At 45.8% G+C, this 26255-nt stretch overlaps 1 protein-coding gene across 1 annotated transcript in view; it reads right to left on the bottom strand.

Annotated features, from left to right (window-relative positions):
- Positions 1-13857, bottom strand: part of CAMLG (calcium modulating ligand) — a 31954-nt gene extending 18097 nt beyond the window's left edge. Inside the window, exons 1-2 of the mRNA XM_069763852.1 lie at positions 13594-13857; positions 6396-6820 (exon numbers count right to left, since the gene is read on the bottom strand). Coding sequence (XP_069619953.1) covers positions 6396-6820; positions 13594-13762 — 594 coding nt within the window. The 5' untranslated portion in view covers positions 13763-13857. The remainder of the gene's footprint in view (positions 1-6395; positions 6821-13593) is intronic.
- Positions 13858-26255: the final 12398 nt, after the last annotated feature.

Below are 26255 nucleotides of genomic sequence, written 5' to 3'. Positions count from 1 at the left end.
ACACAACATGCTAAAACCAAAGGTGTCGTTCAAAAGTACAACTCATCACGCAAAAAAGAAGCCCTCACATGGCCATATTGAAGGAAAAATAAAAAAAGTTATGGCTCTAGGAAGGAGGGGAGCGAAAAACGAAAAAGCAAAACTGAAAAAAGCTCTGGGGGTTAAAGGAATGGGTGAATAAAGACAGGTTATCAAACTTGGGGTTATTCACTTAAATAAAATGAAGGCTTAGACACCATCTTATTACAATCTACAAATATATGCAGGGACAGCACAGAGATCATGCTGATGCTCTGCCGCAAAACAAACTTACTTCTCATCCCTCATATCCTCCCTGTCCCACAACCCTAAACAGCTTTTCAACACTTTCAATTCTCTACTCCGTCCCCCCGCACCTCCTCCCTCCCCCCTCATTTCTGCTGATGACTTCGCCTCTTTCTTTAAACAGAAGATCGATACGATCAGAGAAAGCTTTGGCCCACAGCGCCCACTACCCCTCTTAGCTGCTCAGCCCTGCTCCTCAAAAACCAGCTTCTCCACCATGACAGAAGATCAGCTCTCCACCCTCCTGTCAAGATCACACCTCACCACCTGCACGCTTGACCCGCTCCCATCCCACCTCATCCCTAACCTTTCCACGGTCTTCATCCCAACCCTAACGCACCTCTTCAACCTCTCACTCACAACAGGTGTCTTTCCCTCATCCTTCAAGCATGCCAAGATCACACCCATCCTCAAAAAGCCCTCCCTCGACCCATCCTCTGTGTCTAGCTATCGCCCGATATCTCTTCTCCCTTATGCCTCCAAATTGCTGGAGCAACACGTCCATCTTGAACTGTCCTCCCACTTCTCCTCCTGCTCCCTCTTTGATCGGATACAATCAGGCTTCCGTTCCCATCACTCAACTGAAACTGCCCTAACTAAAGTCACCAATGACCTACTAACTGCCAGGAGCAAGCGACACTACTCTGTCCTCCTTCTCCTGGACCTGTCTTCTGCCTTTGACACTGTAGACCACTCCCTTTTGCTACAAATCCTCTCATCCCTTGGCATCACAGACTTGGCCCTTTCCTGGATCTCGTCATATCTGACAGACCGAACATTCAGTGTCTCCCTCCCCCACCCCACCTCCTCACTTCGCCCCTTGTCAGTCGGTGTTCCTCAAGGCTCTGTTCTAGGACCCCTACTCTTCTCCATCTACACTTTCGGCCTGGGACAGCTCATAGAATCCCACGGTTTGCAGTACCATCTCTACGCTGATGACACGCAGATCTACCTCTCCGGACCTGACCTCTCCTCCTTGCTTACCAAAATCCCGCACTGTCTGTCTGCCATTTCAGCCTTCTTTTCTGCTCGCTTTCTACAACTGAACATGGACAAAACAGAATTCATCATCTTTCCCCCATCTCACTCTACCCCTCCACCAGACCTATCCATCAATGTCAATGGCTGCTCACTATCCCCAGTCCCACACGCCCGGTGCCTCGGGGTGATCCTCGACTCTGCCCTCTCTTTCAAGCCACATATCCAAGCCCTTGCCTCCTCCTGTCGTCTCAAACTCAAAAATATTTCCCGGATCCGTGCTTTCCTTGACCGCAACACTGCGAAAACGCTAGTGCATGCCCTTATCATCTCCCGCCTCGACTACTGCAACCTCCTACTCTCTGGACTCCCCTCTAGCACTCTGGCACCACTCCAATCCATCCTACACTCTGCTGCCCGACTAATCCACCTGTCCCCCCGCTATTCCCCAGCCTCTCCCCTGTGTCAAGCCCTTCACTGGCTTCCTATCGCCCAGAGACTCCAGTTCAAAACCCTCACACTGACATACAAAGCCATCCACAACCTGTCTCCTCCATACATCTGTGACATGCTCTCCCGGTACCTACCTACACGCAACCTCCGATCCTCCCAAGACCTCCTTCTCTACTCCCCTCTCATCTCTTCTTCCCATAACCGCATCCAAGACTTCTCCCGTGCTTCCCCCATACTCTGGAACTCTCTACCCCAACACATCAGACTCGCGCCTACCATAGAAACCTTCAAAAAGAACCTGAAGACTCATCTCTTCCGACAAGCCTACAGCCTGCAGTGATCCTCAACCTACTGAACAGCCGCACAGCCAGCTCTTCCCTCTCCTAGTGTATCCTCACCCACCCCCTGCAGACTGTGAGCCCTCGCGGGCAGGGTCCTCCCTCCTTATGTACTCGTGTGCCTTGTTATCTGCTCATGTTTAATGTATTTGTCTATATCTGCCCCGTATTCACATGTAAAGCGCCATGGAATAAATGGCGCTATAAAAATGCATAATAATAATAATAATAATAATGCTCTTCTTACACCTAGGGCTGCAATGGTGATAATTGAGCATCCTCTATATCTAAAGGTTTAATCCTAATCACATATGGCAATACTATACTTTAAGAGCAGTAAGATTTTGGAGCTCTGCCACAATATGTTGTTTAGTGAATCAGTCGTTACACGTTCAGGCTATGTGCACACGTTCAGGTTTTATCACGTTTGTTTCGCGGTTTTTCGCGGTTAAAACGCTATAAAAACTCATTAAAAATGCATACATTATGCATTCTATCATTTAGAATGCATTCTGCATGTTATGTGCACATGGATGCGTTTTTTTCCACGAAAAAAAACGCATCGTGGTAAAAAAATGAGCATGTTCATTATTTTTGCGGATTTTCTGCGTTTTTCCCGCAATTCTATGCATTTGGGAAAAAACGCACAAAAAACACGTCAAAAATGCGTCAAAATCGCGGTAAAAACGCATGCGGATTTCTGGCAGAAATGTCCGGTTTTTGTCAGGAAAATTTCTGCAAGAAATCCTGACGTGTGCACCCAGGGCCGTGCTTAGTAACCGGATATTTACCCTGGTTACCTAAAAAAAAAAAAAAACTACCGTATATACTCGAGTATAAGCCGAGATTTTCAGCCCAAATTTTTGGGCTGAAAGTGCCCCCCTCGGCTTATACTCGAGTCACGGTAGCGGTGGGGTCGGCGGGTGAGGGGTTGAGGGCGCTGAGGTATACTTACCTAGTCCCAGCGATCCTCGCGCTGTCCCTGCCGTCCCACGGGCTTCTGTGCTGCAGTTTCTTCCTCTCTTCAGCGGTCACGTGGGACCGCTCATTAGAGATATGAATAAGCGGCTCCACCTCCCATAGGGGCGGAGCCGCCTATTCATTTCTCTAATCAGCGGTGCCGGTGACCGCTGATAGAGGAAGAAGCTGCGGCACCGAAGACAGGAGGGGACAGCGCGAGGATCGCCAGGACTAGGTGAGTATAGCATATTCACCTGTCCTCGTTCCAGCCGCCGGGCGCCGATCCATCTTCCCGGCCGGCGCCTCCATCTTCCCGGCGTCTCTGCTCTCTGACTGTTCAGGTCAGAGGGCGCGATGACGCATATAGTGTGCGCGGCGCCCTCTGCCTGATCAGTCAGAGCAGAGACGCCGGGAAGATGGAGGCGCCGGAACGAGACGCCGGGAGCTGCAAGCAAGGGAGGTGAGTATGTGTTTTTTTTTTTCTTTATTGCGGCAGCGGCGGCAGAGATTTATGTGGAGCATCTATATGGCACAGTGAACGGTGCAGAGCACCGTATATGGCACAGCTATGGGGCACAGTGAACGGTGCAGAGCACCGTATATGGCACAGCACAGCTATGGGGCACAATGAACGGTGCAGAGCACCGTATATGGCACAGCACAGCTATGGGGCACAATGAACGGTGCAGAGCACCGTATATGGCACAGCACAGCTATGGGGCACAGTGAACGGTGCAGAGCACCGTATATGGCACAGCACAGCTATGGGGCACAGTGAACGGTGCAGAGCACCGTATATGGCACAGCACAGCTATGGGGCACAGTGAACGGTGCAGAGCACCGTATATGGCACAGCACAGCTATGGGGCACAGTGAACGGTGCAGAGCACCGTATATGGCACAGCACAGCTATGGGGCACAGTGAACGGTGCAGAGCACCGTATATGGCACATCTATGGGGCACAATGAACGGTGCAGAGCACCGTATATGGCACAGCTAGGGGGCACAATGAACGGTGCAGAGCACTATATGGTTCACACCTATGGGGAAATATGAACGGTGCAGAGCACTATATGGCACAGCTATGGGGAAATAATGATCTATTTTTATTTTTGAAATTCACCGGTAAATGCTGCATTTCCACCCTAGGCTTATACTCGAGTCAATAAGTTTTCCCAGTTTTTTGTGGCAAAATTAGGGGGGTCGGCTTATACTCGGGTCGGCTTATACTCGAGTATATACGGTACATACTTACATTCCGGTGTCTGCCGCGTCCCTCGCCCTCAGCTTCCCGCACTGACTGTGAGCACCGGCCGTAAAGCACAGCGGTACAATGACCTACTCGGAGATCCCGAGTTGCCAGAAAAGCAGAACCCCATTTTACAAACAGTCTCTCAATGAATTCATCCAAGGGAGAAGTGATCATATTGATATCACGGGAGTGACACAGAATTTTATATATACCATCAGGTAGTGAAGAAAAAATGATAACAAAATATTTTGTGGTAACAATGTAATCAGTGTCGTTCTGGTCGGTCTCCAGCAGGTCATGACCTGCAGATCGCTCCAGTGTTTGGGTGAGTCGGAAGTCACTTCTCAATGTAAGTCTATGAAAGAGATAACGAGGCCAGGAAGACGCGGTCATAGACTTACAAGATGGCTGATTGGTACAGCAGCAGTGCCAGAAAGAGTTGGAGACGGCGTCTGGTAAGTAAAATACTAGGGGCAGGGACTTACATTAGTGACATCACTCCAGCACTAAAAAAAAACACTGAAGTGGTGCGCTAAACCACTGCTACTGCCAATACAACTAAAATGTGCATGACTGCGCCTCTTTAACAATCGGTCATGTAATTGCCATCAACCATCAGACTTCTATCTAAAGTGTACATACCTTAAAGGGAAGTTATGTCCCCAAACTCTATTAACCTGCAAATATGGGGTTAATCTGTAGGTTAAGAGCATTCTAAAACTGGGCGCCCACTGCACTGAAAGCCCGCCCAGTCACATTAACCGACACTGATTTACCGGCATTAAAGTGCTATCAACCTGCAGATTAACCCCATACCTGCAGGTTAATAGCGATTGGGGACATCACAGCTTCACTCTAAGTGCCACAAAATGAAGCAAACTCCTAAAGGAACAAGTAAATGGTTGATCCCTGGGATCTCTAATGCCGGTTCTGTTATGTCCCCGGCACCTGCGCTGTAATTTTTTATTCTCGGCATGCGCAGTCAGCGCTGCCCTTCCACTGACATCACATCTTGACCTGCGTGTATGCGCGGCCCAAGATTCCCAGCCCCGTAGTGTGAATAAATCCAATATGCTGTTGCCGGCCGGCAGATCTCTTCGGGCGTACTGAGCATGTGCCTGCCATTTTCTTTTTCAGGAAGAGTAGGCGGAGGGAAGGGGCACAGAGCTGGAGGGACAGGTGGATGGCAGAGGTACCGTTGGGGCTTGGGGACCTCATTTCTCTCTCCTCTGACATGTATATCATGTCAGAAGAGAGATAAATGCTTTTAATAGCGGACACACTTTTTTTACGTGATCACGGACCGGAAAAAAAACCTCTTATCGTGTTCTGCAGGGTCTCTGCTACCACTGGTAGATGAAACCCCGAAGCTTTTACGACGCTGGGGGGCGCTATACCCTTATTCCAGATTGCCATTTTAAAAGAGCATTGAGGGAATAAGACCTCTTAACGGCCACCGTCTTAATCCATATTGGCGGTCGTTAAAGGGTTTTTAAAAAATTGGAAACTGCATAGTGAAGTGGTGATATACTTGCAGTCATGTCACCAATACTGAGCATACGCCATAAAGAATAAATTACAGGTAGAATCTGTCAAAAGGTTTCTGATATTTAATTTGAGAGCAGAAAAATATAGAGCAAGAGATCCTGATTCCAAAGATGTATTACTTACTGGGTTGTGTGCTGTCGTTTGAATACAAGTCGTGTTTTATCAGGAGAATATCACTGCCTGACTGGGATTCACATGCAGCACAGTCCCGCTAATTTGTGTAACCCACCCCCATGACTGATTGGCTGATTGCTGTCCATGAACACAGAAAGCTGCCAATCACAGGTGTGGGTGGGGTTATATAAAGCTCCGTATTCTGACCAATGCTACATCTACAGCAGAGAAAACAGATATTCCATGAAAACTGCCCTGAGCTGCCCAGAAACTGATATATCGCTGGAATCAGGCTCTTTTGCCCTATATTATGCTGCTCTCTAAGCATTTTCTTCTAAGGTATTGATTCTAGTGAAAGCTACTGTGCCCAACAGACCCAAATGGTAGTAATGGATTACGATACAGAACATTTCAAAGGTAATCTTACCAGATACTTGCACACAAACAGCCTAACCGTCAAGGCCAGGAGAGCACTTCCAGCAAGCCTAAAAATGCGGAAAGAGTCCATTTCTTCCACTCCACTACCATTCTCAGGAGTTGGCTTTTCACTACTGAGCTGGTTCCTAAGCTTCATGGCCTCATCAAACCTTGTTATGTATTGATTCAGGCCTCGTGGTGTGGAGTCCAAGGTCACGTCTGTTCTGTTTCTCAGGCCATTGCTGTCTTTCTTGAACTCAGAATTTTTGGTCAAGTCTGTCCTTTCCACAGTGTCCGACTCCATACCATCCCCACTGCCACACGGGTGACCACTTGATGTACAATTGCCTCCAACAAGAATGGACCCCAGCTTGGTTAAAGATGGATGCAATGGAGGGTCTGGTTTATTAACTCGTTCCATTCGGAGATCTTCAACTGAGAAAAAAATGAAAGTGAAATGCTTTAATTAAGAAAGTTATTTTACACAAAAACATTTCTCAGAGACAATGTCGGCGGATTTTTGCTTAAAGGGGTTGTCTCATGAACAAAGTTAATTGTAATCAATACATCTTGGAATAATAATAATTTCCACAATTGGATGCATTTAAATAAAATGTTTCTGTGCTGAGATAATCTTAGATATGTGCTCTAAATATGCCATTTTATTGCCTAATGTATTGTGCCCACCTTATGGATCTGAATATGCACCCCATAAATTGTTGAACGGCTTGTCCAGGACTTAAAGGGAGTCAGCACAGAATGACTGTTCAGTGTACAGGTGCTCGATAGACACTGAGCTGGCTAGCGCTGTTCACCGGCGCTGGGTGCTGAAGACGGCTCTCATCATTCTCCTGGTCTGCCGGCGATCAGCGCTAGCAGAGGAGAATGTTGAGAGTTGTATTCAACTGACAACAATGAGAGCAGGCGGTAGCGGACGGGACTATTAGGCTATGTGCCCACGTTGCAGATTTTAAGCAGAATTTTCTGCTTAAAAACCGCACACCCTTGGCAGGAAAAACACACGCGGAATTAGACGTGTTTTGCATGCGTTTTTCAAGCGTTTTTCTAATGCATGTCTATGGGTGCGGAATTGCCGCGATTCTGCAAAAATAACGAACATGTTGCGATTTGTACCGCGAAGCGTTTCCGCCGTGGAAAAAAACGCATCATGGGCACATCAATTGCGGAGTGCATTCGAAATTAATGGGATGCTGTTTGTAAGCGCTTTTTAAGCGTTTTCGCAGCGGAAAATCGTGGCAAAAATGCTTTAAAAAACGCAACGTGGGCACATAGCCTTACTCTCATCAGCCTACACCTACTGCCGCTAATAACAGTGAGAACAGGTGGCAGATGATGGGAGTATTCATCACCTGCCGTCTGCGAAATAAATTGAAAAAAAAAAAAAAACGGCGTGGGTTCCCCTGTATTTTTCATACCCAGCCAGGTAAAACGGACAGCTGTAGGCTGCAACCCTCAGCTGTCAGCTTCAACAAGCCTATGTATCAAGAATAGAGGGGTCCCCATGCCGTATTTTTTAATTATTTAAATAAAATTTTTTAAAAAAACGACATGGGGTCTCCCCATTCTTGACAACCAGCCTTGCTAAAGCAGACAGCAGGGGGCTGGTATTCTCAAGCTGGTAAGGGGCCATGGATATTGCTCCCCCTCCAGCCTCCCAGAAAAGGCGCATCTATTAGATGCGCCAATTCTGGCGCTTTGCCCAGCTCCTCCCACTTGCCCTGTAGCGGTGGCAAGTGGGGTTCATATTTGTAGGTTTGATGTCACCTTTGTATTGTCTGGTGACATCAAGCCCACGGCTTAGTCATGGAGAGGCTTTATGGGATTTATGTGATACATCAAGAAAGTAGTATTTGTGTGTTCTAATTATTTTAAAAATATAAATCTGAAAACTGTGATGTGTCTTTGTATTCAGCCCCCTGTAATCTAAATAAAATCCTGAGTGACCAATTGGGTCCAGAAGTCACATAATTAGTAAATTGAGTCCACTTGTCTGTATTTATTCTCAGCATAAGGCCACATTCACACGTTCAGTATTTGGTCAGTATTTTACATCAGTATTTGTAAGCCAAAACCAGGAGTGGAAGTGTCAGAAGTATAATAGAAACAAATCACCACTTCTGGATTTATCCCCCACTCCTGGTCTTGGCTTTTAAATACTGAAGTAAAATACTGACTGAATACTGACCGTGTGAACGTGGCCTAATCCAGCTGTTCTATGAAGGTCTCAGGTTTGTTTGAGAACATGAGGGATCAAACAGCATCATGGAAACCATGTAAGACACCAGACTGGTGACCAGCCTGCACATGTGCAAAGCTGGCAGAGACATACCCCAAAAGATCTGCAGACGCAACAAAAAGTGGTCCCACAAAGTACCGGCTCATGGGGGTCCAAGTCATAATTTTCAGATTAAAATTTTTAAATACATAGAAAAACCTTGTATCACTTCCTTTACACATCACAAATACTTGCTAATTTCTGTTGTTATATCACACAAAATATCAATACACACAAGTTTGTAAATATTAACAACAATGAATCTTATTATTAATATCCTCCAGATTTTGTGTCAAATCTGCGCAGAAAAAGCACAGACCCGAAGGCTATGCTCCCACGATGAGATTTTGGTGAGCGTTTGATGTTACCAATTTTCTGCACCCATGAAGTAAAACGGGCACTTGAATTTTTTTTTAAATACACAGAACAAAAAAGCTCAACATTAAAATCATTGTGGAATGTAGGCCTGGCGTCTGTGCACACATTGTGGAATGTAGGCCTAGTGTCTGTGCACACATTGTGTAATGTAGGCCTGGTGTCTGTGCACACATTGTGGAATGTAGGCCTGGTGTCTGTGCACACATTGTGGAATGTAGGCCTAGTGTCTGTGCACACATTGTGGAATGTAGGCCTGGTGTCTGTGCACACATTGTGGAATGTAGGCCTGGTGTCTGTGCACACATTGTGGAATGTAGGCCTGGTGTCTGTGCGCACATTGTGGAATGTAGGCCTGGTGTCTGTGCACACATTGTGGAATGTAGGCCTGGTGTCTGTGCACACATTGTGGAATGTAGGCCTGGTGTCTGTGCACACATTGTGTAATGTAGGCCTGGTGTCTGTGCACACATTGTGTAATGTAGGCCTGGTGTCTGTGCACACATTGTGGAATGTAGGCCTAGTGTCTGTGCACACATTGTGGAATGTAGGCCTGGTGTCTGTGCACACATTGTGTAATGTAGGCCTGGTGTCTGTGCACACATTGTGGAATGTAGGCCTGGTGTCTGTGCACACATTGTGGAATGTAGGCCTGGTGTCTGTGCACACATTGTGTAATGTAGGCCTGGTGTCTGTGCACACATTGTGTAATGTAGGCCTGGTGTCTGTGCACACATTGTGGAATGTAGGCCTGGTGTCTGTGCACACATTGTGGAATGTAGGCCTGGTGTCTGTGCACACATTGTGGAATGTAGGCCTAGTGTCTGTGCACACATTGTGGAATGTAGGCCTGGTGTCTGTGCACACATTGTGGAATGTAGGCCTGGTGTCTGTGCACACATTGTGGAATGTAGGCCTGGTGTCTGTGCACACATTGTGTAATGTAGGCCTGGTGTCTGTGCACACATTGTGGAATGTAGGCCTGGTGTCTGTGCACACATTGTGGAATGTAGGCCTGGTGTCTGTGCACACATTGTGTAATGTAGGCCTGGTGTCTGTGCACACATTGTGTAATGTAGGCCTGGTGTCTGTGCACACATTGTGGAATGTAGGCCTGGTGTCTGTGCACACATTGTGGAATGTAGGCCTGGTGTCTGTGCACACATTGTGGAATGTAGGCCTGGTGTCTGTGCACACATTGTGTAATGTAGGCCTGGTGTCTGTGCACACATTGTGGAATGTAGGCCTGGTGTCTGTGCACACATTGTGGAATGTAGGCCTGGTGTCTGTGCACACATTGTGGAATGTAGGCCTGGTGTCTGTGCACACATTGTGTAATGTAGGCCTGGTGTCTGTGCACACATTGTGGAATGTAGGCCTGGTGTCTGTGCACACATTGTGGAATGTAGGCCTAGTGTCTGTGCACACATTGTGTAATGTAGGCCTGGTGTCTGTGCACACATTGTGTAATGTAGGCCTAGTGTCTGTGCACACATTGTGGAATGTAGGCCTGGTGTCTGTGCACACATTGTGGAATGTAGGCCTAGTGTCTGTGCACACATTGTGTAATGTAGGCCTGGTGTCTGTGCACACATTGTGGAATGTAGGCCTGGTGTCTGTGCACACATTGTGGAATGTAGGCCTGGTGTCTGTGCACACATTGTGTAATGTAGGCCTGGTGTCTGTGCACACATTGTGTAATGTAGGCCTAGTGTCTGTGCACACATTGTGGAATGTAGGCCTGGTGTCTGTGCACACATTGTGGAATGTAGGCCTGGTGTCTGTGCACACATTGTGTAATGTAGGCCTGGTGTCTGTGCACACATTGTGGAATGTAGGCCTGGTGTCTGTGCACACATTGTGGAATGTAGGCCTGGTGTCTGTGCACACATTGTGGAATGTAGGCCTGGTGTCTGTGCACACATTGTGGAATGTAGGCCTGGTGTCTGTGCACACATTGTGGGTTTGCCACAAAACCTGATGGATTTCCTAGTAGCAGCACAGTGAATGCGACACCCTAAGACACAATGTTAGGGAATGTAGACAGTGAGGCCATAGGGACAGCGATGGGAATGGGTGCCGACTTAAACCTTCCGCAGGTCACTACTGTCAGCAGCTTTCACCCATACTAGAAATGGGGAAAATACATAAAAAACATCAGAAATGCAGGGATTTTTTGCTGATTTTTTCCTGCCAAAGATCAGTATTTAATAGCAAAACCATCAGTATTTGCAGATTTTCCTGGAGCAAATTGTGAACAAGTGCATGTATCCTAAGGGCATGTTACAACGTATTTGGGGCAGGAAAAACGCAGTGTAACCCATGGGCGGATTGGTGGCGTTTTTGCTACAGACTCATCTGCAGCACTGAAAAGTGACAGATACTGATCAGCAGCACAGATAAGCTGCAGGCGACAGATACTAATCGGCAGCACAGATAAGCTGCAGGCGACAGATACTAATCGGCAGCACAGATAAGCTGCAGGCGACAGATACTAATCGGCAGCACAGATAAGCTGCAGGCGACAGATACTGATCGGCAGCACAGATAAGCTGCAGGCGACAGATACTAATCGGCAGCACAGATAAGCTGCAGGCGACAGATACTGATCGGCAGCACAGATAAGCTGCAGGCGACAGATACTGATCGGCAGCACAGATAAGCTGCAGGCGACAGATACTGATCGGCAGCACAGATAAGCTGCAGGCGACAGATACTGATCGGCAGCACAGATAAGCTGCAGGCGACAGATACTGATCGGCAGCACAGATAAGCTGCAGGCGACAGATACTGATCGGCAGCACAGATAAGCTGCAGGCGACAGATACTGATCGGCAGCACAGATAAGCTGCAGGCGACAGATACTGATCGGCAGCACAGATAAGCTGCAGGCGACAGATACTGATCGGCAGCACAGATAAGCTGCAGGCGACAGATACTGATCGGCAGCACAGATAAGCTGCAGGCGACAGATACTGATCGGCAGCACAGATAAGCTGCAGGCGACAGATACTGATCGGCAGCACAGATAAGCTGCAGGCGACAGATACTGATCGGCAGCACAGATAAGCTGCAGGCGACAGATACTGATCGGCAGCACAGATAAGCTGCAGGCGACAGATACTGATCGGCAGCACAGATAAGCTGCAGGCGACAGATACTGATCGGCAGCACAGATAAGCTGCAGGCGACAGATACTGATCGGCAGCACAGATAAGCTGCAGGCGACAGATACTAATCGGCAGCACAGATAAGCTGCAGGCGACAGATACTGATCGGCAGCACAGATAAGCTGCAGGCGACAGATACTGATCGGCAGCACAGATAAGCTGCAGGCGACAGATACTGATCGGCAGCACAGATAAGCTGCAGGCGACAGATACTAATCGGCAGCACAGATAAGCTGCAGGCGACAGATACTGATCGGCAGCACAGATAAGCTGCAGGCGACAGATACTGATCGGCAGCACAGATAAGCTGCAGGCGACAGATACTAATCGGCAGCACAGATAAGCTGCAGGCGACAGATACTGATCGGCAGCACAGATAAGCTGCAGGCGACAGATACTGATCGGCAGCACAGATAAGCTGCAGGCGACAGATACTGATCGGCAGCACAGATAAGCTGCAGGCGACAGATACTGATCGGCAGCACAGATAAGCTGCAGGCGACAGATACTGATCGGCAGCACAGATAAGCTGCAGGCGACAGATACTGATCGGCAGCACAGATAAGTTGCAGGCGACAGATACTGATCGGCAGCACAGATAAGCTGCAGGCGACAGATACTGATCGGCAGCACAGATAAGCTGCAGGCGACAGATACTGATCGGCAGCACAGATAAGTTGCAGGCGACAGATACTGATCGGCAGCACAGATAAGCTGCAGGCGACAGATACTGATCGGCAGCACAGATAAGCTGCAGGCGACAGATACTGATCGGCAGCACAGATAAGCTGCAGGCGACAGATACTGATCGGCAGCACAGATAAGCTGCAGGCGACAGATACTGATCGGCAGCACAGATAAGCTGCAGGCGACAGATACTGATCGGCAGCACAGATAAGCTGCAGGCGACAGATACTAATCGGCAGCACAGATAAGCTGCAGGCGACAGATACTGATCGGCAGCACAGATAAGCTGCAGGCGACAGATACTGATCGGCAGCACAGATAAGTTGCAGGCGACAGATACTGATCGGCAGCACAGATAAGCTGCAGGCGACAGATACTGATCGGCAGCACAGATAAGCTGCAGGCGACAGATACTGATCGGCAGCACAGATAAGATGCAGGCGACAGATACTGATCGGCAGCACAGATAAGCTGCAGGCGACAGATACTGATCGGCAGCACAGATAAGTTGCAGGGCCGCACTCACTCGGCCGCTTCCAGAAACCCTTCAGGTTGTCACAAGTCAGTGAGGAAATGAGAGGAATCTGCAATGTGTGCACAGGCCCCAAGTGTCTGAGGGGCGCACAGGACCCCAATATCGGGACATCTAGAGTCAGCCCTCGGTCCGCGCCCTCCTGTACCCGCTACGAGGCTGGCACCGCTGCTGGCCGGCTTGTGGATGCCCATGATCCTGTTCATCCTCTCCTCCGAATTACTCATCAGCTTCCTCCGCCGGATCTCGGCTCTCCTCTGTGATGCGGTCATTGGCACGTCGGGGCCAGGGTCTCCACTTGCCGCTGCAGTCGCCATACTGTGCCAGTCACTCGCCACCGCCCGCAGCACTGCACACACAATAAGCTGCTCACATCGCCGGAGGTGGCGGCGCCCGCTGTTCACGTCACGGACAGGCGCCGGCTGTAGCGCCATCTTGTGGCTGGGAATGGGTCACGCACGCTCAGGTTATTGTCGTGTATGTCTCCTCAGCCTTCCCTTGGGGTCGGCCGGGAGGAGCAGAGACATTTTATCTTTTCCCAGTAAGTTCACATTGGTGAACAAAACGCCACGTTTTAACCCTTTTCTTGACCATGTGATTTCCCATTTTTTCTCTTTCATGTTCTCCTCCCCTTCTGGCTTCTCCACCACAAACATGGACGCGTCTCGTTGTAATTTTCAGTGACACTGTTCATTCTGCCGTATAATGTACTGAGACACTGGGAACAATCGAAGTGGGGTGAAATGGGTAAAAAAAATGCAATTGTTCCTTTGTTTTGGGGTTTTTATTCTTTCCGGAGTTTATTTTGCAGTACAAATTACTGAGCAAAATAATTCTTCAGGTCACTGCAAATATATAGATACCAAACATGATAGTTTAGATTTTAGAGGCTATAAAAAAAAAAATCAGAAAATTGTAAAAAAAAAAAAAAATTAAACAATAATTTCCTCTGGGCTCTTTTATTGGGCTTTTTCTCACTTGCGAGAAATACGTCCGAGTCTCGCATGTTAAAACCAAGCTCTTTTCCATTGTTCTGATGGCAATTGCGGATGCTGAATGTCGATTTGTCACCGTTGACATTGGCTCATTTGGACAAGGAAATGACTCACAGACTATCAAAAACTCATGGGACAACGATTGTATGGGAATGACTTTAATTTTCCCCCGCCACAACCTCTCCCTAACACTGAAGGACCGCCAATGCCGTTTGTTATTGTTGGGGATGAGGCCTTTCAAATGTCTGGCAACATCCTATATATAACATATTGCACGACTCGTTAAAGGGTTGATTGCGACTTGTAGGATCGCTACTTTCAACAGGTGGCGCTATAGAGTTTAAGTCCTCTTTTTCTCAGAAGAGGCAATTTGCATACTGGCAAAATCCTAAAACCGTACTCCAGTCAGGACTTGAGTCACACAAAAAGGATTTTCAACTACTCACTGACAAGGGCACGAAGAACTGTGGAGTGTGCCTTTGGTTTGCTGGCATCTAAATGGCGCATTTTGGGCACAGCCATGAATCTAAAAATAGAGACTATTGATGAGGTTGTGAAAGCGCGTGTTGTTCTGCATACCTACATCCTGTCAAAAGAGCAACTTGAGAAGACTGTTAATACCACATTGCAGGATTACCAACATCACCCTCTGAGGACTACAGTCAAAGTTGCCCAAATGAGGGATACATTTGCAGCCTATTTTGTTTCTGATAGTGGATGTGTCTCATGGCAAAATGAAATGGTTTAACCTGTAAATAAAATGTACCTGTAATGTTATGTACCTGTAATGTTTTCTGACTCTAATATTAATACCTTGAATCTAACTTGTACAATAAACAATAAACACCTTGAGGCTATGTGCACACATTGCGGATTCTCTGTGGATCCGCAGCGTTTTTTGAGGTGCAGAACGCTGCAGATCCGCAATTGATTTACAGTACAATGTAAATCAATGAGAAAAAAAAATGCTGTGCACACTTTGCGGAAAATCCGCTGCGGAAACGCTGCGGTTTAAATGAAGTAGCATGTGACTTCTTTTTTGTGAATCTGCAGTGTTTTTGTACCCATTCCATTATAGAAAACCGCAGGAGTAAAAAACGCAGCAAATCTGCAAGAAAACCGCAGCAAAAACGCACAAAAAACGCTGCGGAAATGCACAAAAAACGCAACAAATCCGCAGGTGCGTTTTCTGCCAGGAGAGGCAGAATCCGCACCAGAAATTCCTAAGGCTAATCTGCAACGTGTGCACATAGCCTTGTACTTCACTCAACAATACACACATGATTAAATAAAGAGATAAAGAAAACACAATGAGACTGGTATTGTGAATCAAAACAATTTTTACTAACAGAAATAAAAAAATTACAATTTTTTTTTAAAAAAAGGAAAATGATTAATTACTTTTGTGGTCTGTGGGAGTAACATGGTGGACCAGGGGGGTGTCGAGCTGTGATGGTAGGTTAGGGGTGGTTGGGGAAGTGGTTACAGGGGAAGTGTAAGACAATTGGAGGATTGGGCCAGACACATTGGGGGAAGACACATTGGGGGAAGAGGACACATTAGAAGTGGAAAACAAGTTGGAAGGGATTGACACATTGGAAGGGAAAGAACGAAGCGAAGGTGTGGACAGACTAGAAAACACAGACACATTAGGAGGTGAGGGTTGAGGAGGAGGGCATGTAATATTATTTTCCAGTTTTTTCTCCTCTGGAACTTGGTTTTTGCTGCTTTTTTTCCCTGGTGCTACGTTGGTGTAGGAGAAGCGTGGGCTGGTGCACTCGGCTTGATGGTGGAAAAGGACAGCTGGGCTGCTGCACTAGGCTGCGTGGTGGTGGATGTGGATGGCTGGTCTTCTGCACTCGGCTACATGGTGAAGCTTGGGATTCTTGGAAGTGTAATGTCCAGCAGTGGTGGTGGTAGATAAGTCCCTTGACGAGTCGGTCCAGGCTGACTTTGTGCCTGCTGATATCGGGACTGCTGCATGGTCTCGGTATAAGAATCCTAACAGGCCTTCATCACAAATAGCTGGAGATCAGGACTAAGGTTTTCCGTCACGCTCCATTCTATAGTGGATAATGTCGCGCCGGTCTATTAAGGTCGCCTTCCAGGCGGTCAAGGCATTTGTGGACTTCCTGGAAGAGTGTGTTCATGAGTGAACCCAGTCTCCATCATATCCACAACAGCCTTCATCCCAGCATGGAAGACCGAGCTCATTGAATAAACTTGGGCATGACCTCTGCCGCTGCCGAGCGGACGCTGCCACTGTGTGGAAATGAAATAAAAAAAGATTATTACAAAAAAGAAAAATTAAATAATTGTGAAAGACAACACAAAAGATACTCACATTCGCTGAGCAAGCGCTGGCTTCAGAAAAGAAAGCTCATTATGATACTTGTATTTTCTGATTTTTCGAGCTGCACCACTTCGAATTTCCTCTCTCATGTCCTTATTAAAGCGATCCTTCATCGAACGCCAACAAACTTTTACTCTCTTCTCTGCGAAGGGGGAAGAAAAATAAAATTGTTAAAAGACAGCAAAATTTACAGAAAAACAGAGGCGGCCAAAACAGATCAGGGACAGTCTAATCAAGGACAGAATGGTGTGTGGCATAAAGGACAGTCATCTCAAATAAAGATTACTGAGAGAGGAAGGCATGACTTTATAGAAATGTATGCAAATCTGCAGGGCTGCTGAGCTCACAAAGCACAGCCTGAAGATGATGGCAGGCACCAGTGAGAATGATGATGACAAGGTACATGCAGTATCTATGAAAGGAAAGACAGGACCAGACTACCCTATAAACACTGTCCACTGCAAGTATTGTGGGAAAAGACATGAGAGAGACAAAACCAAGTGTCCAGCATATGGGGAAACCTGCAGGTCATGTGGCAAGAAGAATCATTCCTCTGCTGTCTGCAGGCAAGGAAGAGGCAAACAGTACAGACAGCTCCACACTGTGACACCAGACACTGACAGTGCAGAGGACATTACATGGCTACAAATGCAGTCTACAACAGAGAAAGTCAATATAGTCGGGCAGTCAGTAGTGAAGGATGCCAAGCAGCTTTATGCAACATTCTTGTTGGATGAGAAGCCCATTAGATTTCAGCTGGATTGTGGAGCAAGCTGCAATGTAATTTCATTTGATCTGCTAAACAAACAGGTTTCTATTGAGCCAACTGACAAGGTACTGGTGATGTACAACAAAAGTGTTCTGAAACCAATGGGGACATGTAAGCTAAAAATACGAAACCCATGTAACAGAAAGAGTTATAGAGTTGAATTTACCGTGTTACGGGGGTGGTAACCATGTACCATTACTGGGAGTAAAAGCAGTTCAGGCAATGGACTTAATAAAAGTACAGTCTCAGAACATTATGTCTGTTGAAGTTGCCCAGGATATACAAAATCCAAAACTAAATGCAGAGCACAACTTGGACATGCAGAAAATAAAAGCAGAGTATGCTGATGTATTTGAAGGTGATGGATGCTTTGAAGGTAAATATAGGCTAGAAATTGACAACACAGTGCAGCCCACCAGATTACCTACAAGAAGAGTGCCTGTAGCGTTAATGCAACCGCTGAAAGTAGAACTGCAAGATCTACAGAAAAGAGGCATGATAGCACCAGTCCATAAGAGCACAGATTGGATCAGCAGTTTGGTCATAGTGCAGAAACCATCGGGCAAGTTAAGAATATGTATTGATCCTAAGCCACTCAACAAGGCGCTGAAACGAAATCATTACCCAATGCCAACATTAGATGATGTTCTACCAGATTTATCAAAGGCTAAAATATTTTCTGTATGTGATGTAAAAAATGGATTCTGGCATGTGGCCCTGACTGAACATTCAAGTTTATTGACAACATTTTCTTCACCATTTGGACGCTTTAAATGGCTGAAAATGCCCATGGGACTAAAACCTGCTCCAGAGATATTCCAGCAGAAATTGATGCAGGCTTTGGAAGGACTTACTGGAGTGAAGACAATAGCGGATGATATCCTAGTAGTGGGAGAAGGTGAAAATATGGAATCTGCAATCAAGGATCACGATCAGAAGATGATACAATTTTTGGACAGATGCAGAGAAAAAAACATAAAGCTGAATTTGGACAAATTCAAATTGAAAATGACAGAAGTGGCCTATATTGGTCATCGACTGACTTCAACTGGGGTCAAAGTGGATCCTGAAAAGGTGAGAGCAATACAAGATTTGCCTACCCCTACTGATGTTTCTGGAGTACAACGATTTTTGGGCATGGTGAATTATCTCTCAAAATTTTGCAGACATCTGTCAGACATGTGTGAGCCACTGAGACAGCTAACCCACAAAGATGTGCGCTGGGAATGGACAGAAAGCCAGGAGACTGCTTTCCGAGCAGTAAAGAATGCCATTGCAGATACAGCAACCCTAAAGTATTTCGATCCAGATCGAGAAGTGGTGGTACAATGTGATGCTTCGGAAAAAGGCCTTGGAGCCACATTAATGCAGAACAAACAGCCAATTACATTTGCAAGCAGAGCCCTTACAACAACAGAGCAGGGATATGCGCAGATTGAGAAGGAACTACTGGCTGTGGTATTTGGGATGGAGAAGTTTCACCAGTACACCTATGGTCGACGGGTAACAGTGCAGTCGGATCACAAAACATTGGAGAGCATTACAAAGAAACCATTACTAAATGCCCCAAAGAGACTACAGCGCATGCTGTTGCGACTTCAGAAATATGATGTTGACATCGGGTACTGTCCAGGAAGAGACTTACTGATTGCAGATACGCTAAGCAGAGCTTACCTTCCTATCACAAATGATGAGGAGGAAGACATTGAAACCATCAATATGTGTAACTACCTTGCAGTGTCAAAAGAAAAGGTCAAGCAAATCCAGACTTTTACAGAGAAGCATAAAAGTCTCCAGAGTTTAAAGACTGTCATCTTGCAGGGCTGGCCAAAATACAAGCAGCATGCTCCGAGGGAAGTCTCACCATTCTTCCACATAAGAGATGAATTGTCAGTGCAGCAAGGAATCATCTTTAAAGGAGACAAGGCTGTTATACCTGAAGTTCTCAGAAGAGGCATATTGAAGACATTGCACTCTTCTCACTTAGGCATGGAAGGATGCCTACGTCGTGCACGAGAATCAGTTTATTGGCCAGGAATGAATGACCACATAAAAAATTACATAGCACAATGTGAAATATGTGCATCCTGCAATGATAAGCAACCAAAGGAGACATTGCAACCTCATGAAATTCCACATAGGCCTTGGTCAAAAATAGGAACAGACTTGTTCACATGGAATGACAAAGAATACCTGATTACTGTGGGCTATTTCTCTAACTTCTGGGAGGTTGATTTGGTGCAGGACACAAGGGCGAGAACAGTGACTAAAAAACTCAAGGCCCATTTTGCCAGGTATGGCATTCCAGATATCATTTTCTCTGACAATGCGGCACAGTTTACGTCGGAAGAATTCAAAACTTTCAGTAAGAAATGGGAATTTGAACACCAGACGTCTTCTCCAAGATATCCTCAGAGTAATGGGAAAGCAGAGTCAGCAGTAAAAACGGCCAAAAGACTCATGCAGAAAGCAAACCAGGCGGGTGCTGATGTATATCTGTCTATACTGGATCATAGAAACACACCCACCCAAGGCCTAGACAGCAGTCCGGCACAGAGGCTCATGAGTAGGCGCACAAAGACACTAGTACCAACTGCGTGTCATCTGTTAGAGCCAAAGCTGCTGGGAAACATCGAAGCTAATTTACAGAAGAATCAAGCTAGGCAAGCTTTCTATTACAATAAATCTGCAAAGGATCTGCCTGAGCTCCAGAAAAATGACAACATTCGGCTGCAGCCAAGCACCACATTTCACAAACACTGGCAAAAGGCAAAGGTTGTCCAGAAACTGGGACCTCGGTCTTACGAAATTCTAACAGACGACGGAAGAAGACTAAGGAGGAATCGGAGATATTTGAGGAAAACGCAAGAAAGAGATGATTCATGGCCTTTTGAACAGTATCCAGACACCCAAGACAACGAGGCAGCAAGTACAAGTCAGGCACCAACAGTGACAGCTGACCATCAGGATAAGGACTCTGGCCAGAGACAGACAATATCAGAAGAACTACCAGATGTACCAGATGTAGAAAGTGACACATCTTATATTACCAGAGCTGGCAGAATTAGCAAAAAGCACCTCAAAGATTATATCTAACTGGACGTACTAGGTTAATTTCTAACTTTGTCATAGTATACATTAGTTTAGTATCTTTTATTGTTCCTCTAGTTAAAAGAGAAAGGATGTAGCAATATGTTATATGTTCATGTGGCCTCTAGGGGTCTCACTACTTTTATGTGTGTTCTATATTCTTTGTTTGGAACTTGTTGGATGTTGTTGTACTCGGAATTCATGTAATGGAGGTTGAGACATGATGTGAATAAAGAGCCTGGAGATACTCACAGAGTGTGATTTATGACAGGATTCATCAAACAGAACACCCTTCTGGTGCTTCACAGGAATTTTTGGAATGTGAAAGAAAAAAATAAACATTTACATTTCTTTCACAAAAAAATTCCTTTTAGACCTAATTTTTTTTACTTTTGCAAGGGTAACAGGAGAAAATGAACCATACATTTTGTTGTGAAAATTCTCCTGAGCATGCCAGTACCCCATATGTGGGGGGAAATCTTCTGTTTGGGCACACGGCAGGGCTCGAAAGGCAACAAACGCCATTTCACTTTTTGAATGTAAAATTTGCTGGAATAATTAGTGGTTGACGTGTTGCATTTGGAGAGCTACTGATGTGCCAAACCAGTGGAAACCCCCAACAAGTGACACCATTTTGGAAACTAGACCCCGTAGCGAACTTATCTAGATGTGTATGGAGCAACTTGAACCCACAGGTGCTTCATAGAAGTTTATAACGTAGAGCCGTGAAAATTTTAAAAAAAAAATCTAATTTTTCGCAGATAAATCTTTTTTGCTCCAAATTTTGCAAGGGTATCCATCACAAAACGTGTAAACCAAAAAATAATTCGGTCACCACTATAGTACTATATTAAAAATGTAAATTTTATTAAACATATATCATTTCTAAAACAAGAACAATAAAATAGTATGCATTACTACATAGATGAAAGAAGGTGCAAATCCTCACAAATGAGGGACTATATTGCCATAAGTAAGCATCAAAATACTAGGCCAAGCATATACATCCAGTAACATCACCGGATCATGGGGAGACACACTCCAACAATGTATCCCACGTGTCAAAATAACCCATATGGTACCATAACCCCTAATAGGGAATGACACGAGATTATATGATGGTCTTCACCCATAGATAAACAAGATGCCCAAAGTATATGTATAGCAGCTTGATAAACGGTGTATTACCTGATAGATGGGCCTAGTGTGCGAACCTCGGCGTCCCTCTGCCCCTACGCACGTTTCGCAATAGCTTCTTCTGGAGGCGTGTCAGGGCAGGGGGTGCACAGGTTTATATATATTAACCCCTATTGTTGATTGGGTGATATCACTATACTAACGTCTTACAGCTGATCGGGAGCGCCGGAGATCTGCGCCGAGCATTGTGGGTATTTCCTGTGCGGCACCATAGCAACATCCCCCTCCTGTACGGAGATCGGAAATGCCGCACAGGTGACCCCTCTGCATGTATCGTACGTACACTCCTGTATGGCCTTGATTACCGCCTCCCGTACGGAGACCGGAAGTGCCGAAGTGTCACAGGAGCTAGAGGCTGTACGGAAAGCTAGTGTGCCAAGGAGAAACGGCGCATGCTCCAAGTGCGGATCCAGTGCCAAATGGAGAGTCAGGTAGCGGCACACGGGATCCAGAACGCCAAGTCGTCCAATTGTCCGACTCCGCATCTCCGCATCCCAATTGTCCGCCAGCCGTCCTCTCCCCTGGTCCGCACTCCGACCATGCGCACATCCTGGCATCACTAAAAGATGATAAAATGCCAGTATGTAGATATGAGAACGAACCTAGTTGAATAAAGTGTCTCGTGCAGTGATCCCTATTGCATATTAAATTGTGTCACTAAGTATCTCTTGTGTACAGTTGAAACCTATATATGGTAATGTGATATATAATATAATAAGGACCTGATATGAGTCTTAAAGTATACATGTAATCGGGTCTGTTTGAACTAGGGCATGCACATGTAATGATTTCTTAAAATACTATAAAGGTGTCCTTCCAACCCTTTGTGTCCATATAAAGTGCCCAATTTCTATAATGGACCATAACTACAATACAAAAAATGTGATATGCAGCATTAATAAATTAGAAAAAATCGCACTTATAAATACAAACATACAGATAAATTTGTGTAAGAGACAAACCTTATCCCAACTAACAAACTATCATGGTACAGTTTTAACAATACAATAGTATTATGATACTATATTATTATAATAGTTCTCCCTCTGGACTCAAGGGTGACTAGAATTCAGCTCATTATCTTCATCTCAGGAATCCTAATGTGTTGATTCCATTCTTCCTCAGTGGTCTCCCGGATAATCACACTCCACTTAAGAATATCAGACCCCTATGCTCCCAAGGTTGATGACGGCAATCATAAAGAGGAATATGATGCTGTAGTAAAACATATAAAGATAAAATGAGTAACAAACCGACAAACACATATAATAAAAACATGTTACTGGTGTGGCAAAAACCACCCAGAGATATAAAAATAAAAATAAATCCCCCCTACCTGTCTACTTCCTCTCTTTTATAAAAATGCACCAAAACCAAAACCTTAATTTAGACCCTGGGGTACCAGAGTTCCCAATCGGTATATCCACTGGCATTCTTTTTTAGCCAATCTTTTGCCCACATCCCCACCTCTTGGTCCCAAATCCAGCATGTCTATCCCCGTGAACACTAATAATCTAGAATTGCTTTGATGATATCGTTTGAAGTGTTTGGGAAGGGTCTTCAATGTGGCATCATCAGTAGCTGTTTTTGCCTTGTCTATATCTAGACAATGTTCACGCACTCTAATTTTGAGCTCGCGGCTGGTCATCCCAATACAGACCTTACCGCATGGGCATTCAGCATGGTATATAATGCCCTTAGACGAGCATGTAATGTGAGTCCTGATATCAAATGTTCTTGAGTTATCATGATTTTTAAAGGTGGTACTTTTTTTCATATTGGCACAGCCCTTGCAGACGCCACACGGGAAGAAACCCTTCCTATTCGTGGTTTTGATATTCCTGGCTATTCTTTTCGGATCATATGTACTGTGTACCAGCATGTCTCGTAGGCTGGGGGCTCTTTTGGCAACTAGGGACGGTTGTACCGGTAGGATTTTTTTGAGGATTGGGTCCGTAAATAGGATCTTCCAATGTTTTTGTATTATTTTACGTAAATCCTCCCATCCGGTACTGTAATTGGTAATAAATCTTACCTGGTTGTCCTGTGCTGTATTTGTTGATATACATTGGTTCTTATATAGTAATTGCTGTCTCAGAGTGTTTTTCGCCCTCCAGTATCCTTTTTGAATAACACGCCGGTTATAGCCTCTGTCTTGGAACCTGCTTCTTAAAGATTTGGCTTGCACTTCAAATTGCTCTTTTTCTGAGCAAATTCTTTTGATCCGTAAATATTGACCAATCGGTATGCTATTAGTTGTGGATTTGGGATGTAATGATGACGCATGTAACAAAGCGTTGGTTGCTGTGGGCTTGCGGAATACTGTAGTGGATAAGTGCCCCTCTGGTGATGCTGTAATGAGTAGATCCAGAAATTCAATTTGACGTCCAAATTTATATGTTAGTTTAATGTTTCTGTCATTTTGATTTAGTCTACTCATAAGAGCCTCAAGTTCTTCCACCGGACCCTCCCAGATAAACAGAATGTCATCAATGAAGCGAATCCAATGATGGATTCGCTCCACACCCTCAACCTCATTTTCTTGGAAGATGGACCATTCCCAAGCGCCCATAAACAAATTGGCGTACGAGGGGGCACATGAGGCCCCCATCGCAGTACCCTGCAATTGTAAGTAGACCCTCCCTGCAAACATAAAAGCATTATGTGTGAGGATAAATTTTAACAATTCCAAAATAAACTTAGATGTATCCTTCTCAATGTTGCTCTGGGCTAGATATATCTCCGCTGCTTGGAGGCCATCTGTGTGCCTGATGCTTGAGTATAGGGCCTCAACATCGGCCGTGACTAGGACCATATTCTCAGTAAGTTGTATGCCCTCAAGGTGTCCCAAGGCTGCGGTGGTATCCTTGATATGGGAGGGTAATTGCACCACCAGTGGTTTAAGATAGTGCTCCACAATATCACAAATGATCTCACATAACCCTTCGTTGGTGGCCACAATTGGTCTCCCCGGAGGATCATCCGGGTTTTTGTGGACCTTGGGTACCAGATATAGCGTGTTATGATAAGGTAATTCAGTACCACAATGGACATAGAGGTCAGAGCACATACAGTGACCTGACATTAACCCAAAAACATAGAACGAGCTCTGAGACGTGGGAACTCTGCTGACCGCAATCCCTAATCCTCTCCAACCACACTAGAGGCAGCCGTGGATTGCGCCTAACGCTCCCTATACAACTCGGCACAGCCTGAGAAACTAGCTAGCCTGAAGATAGAAAATAAGCCTACCTTGCCTCAGAGAAATACCCCAAAGGAAAAGGCAGCCCCCACATATAATGACTGTGAGTTAAGATGAAAAGACAAACGTAGAGATGAAATAGATTTAGCAAAGTGAGGCCCGACTTTCTGAACAGAGCGAGGATAGGAAAGGTAACTTTGCGGTCAACACAAAACCCTACAAAAACCACGCAAAGGGGGCAAAAAGACCCTCCGTACCGAACTAACGGCACGGAGGTACACCCTCTGCGTCCCAGAGCTTCCAGCAAGTAGGAAAAAACAAATAGACAAGCTGGACAGAAAAAAAACAGCAAACAAAATAGCAAAGCAGAACTTAGCTATGCAGAGCAGCAGGCCAAAGGAACGATCCAGGAGGAAACAGGTCAAATACTAGAACATTGACTGGAGGCCAGGATCAAAGCACTAGGTGGAGTTAAATAGAGCAGCACCTAACGACTTCACCACATCACCTGAGGAAGGAAACTCACAAGCCGCAGTACCACCTTCCTCCACCATCGAAAGCTCACAGAGAGAATCAGCCGAAGTACCACTTGTGACCACAGGAGGGAAATCTGCCACAGAATTCACAACAGTACCCCCCCCTTGAGGAGGGGTCACCGAACCCTCACCAGAGCCCCCAGGACGACCAGGATGAGCCATATGAAAGGCACGAACAAGATCGGGAGCATGGACATCAGAGGCAAAGACCCAGGAATTATCTTCCTGAGCATAACCCTTCCACTTAACCAGATACTGGAGTTTCCGTCTTGAAACACGAGAATCCAAAATCTTCTCCACAATATACTCCAACTCCCCCTCCACCAAAACCGGGGCAGGAGGATCAACAGATGAAACCATAGGTGCCACGTATCTCCGCAACAATGACCTATGGAATACGTTATGTATGGAAAAAGAATCTGGAAGGGTCAGACGAAAAGACACAGGATTAAGAACCTCAGAAATCCTATACGGACCAATGAAACGAGGTTTAAACTTAGGAGAGGAAACCTTCATAGGAATATGACGAGAAGATAACCAAACCAAATCCCCAACATGAAGTCGGGGACCCACACAGCGTCTGCGATTAGCGAAACGTTGAGCCTTCTCCTGGGACAAGGTCAAATTGTCCACTACATGAGTCCAAATCTGCTGCAACCTGTCCACCA

This window comes from Ranitomeya imitator, chromosome 4, assembly GCF_032444005.1.
Source record: "Ranitomeya imitator isolate aRanImi1 chromosome 4, aRanImi1.pri, whole genome shotgun sequence".
Taxonomy (NCBI): Eukaryota; Metazoa; Chordata; class Amphibia; order Anura; family Dendrobatidae; genus Ranitomeya; species Ranitomeya imitator.
This window is presented reverse-complemented; position numbering and strand designations above follow the sequence as displayed.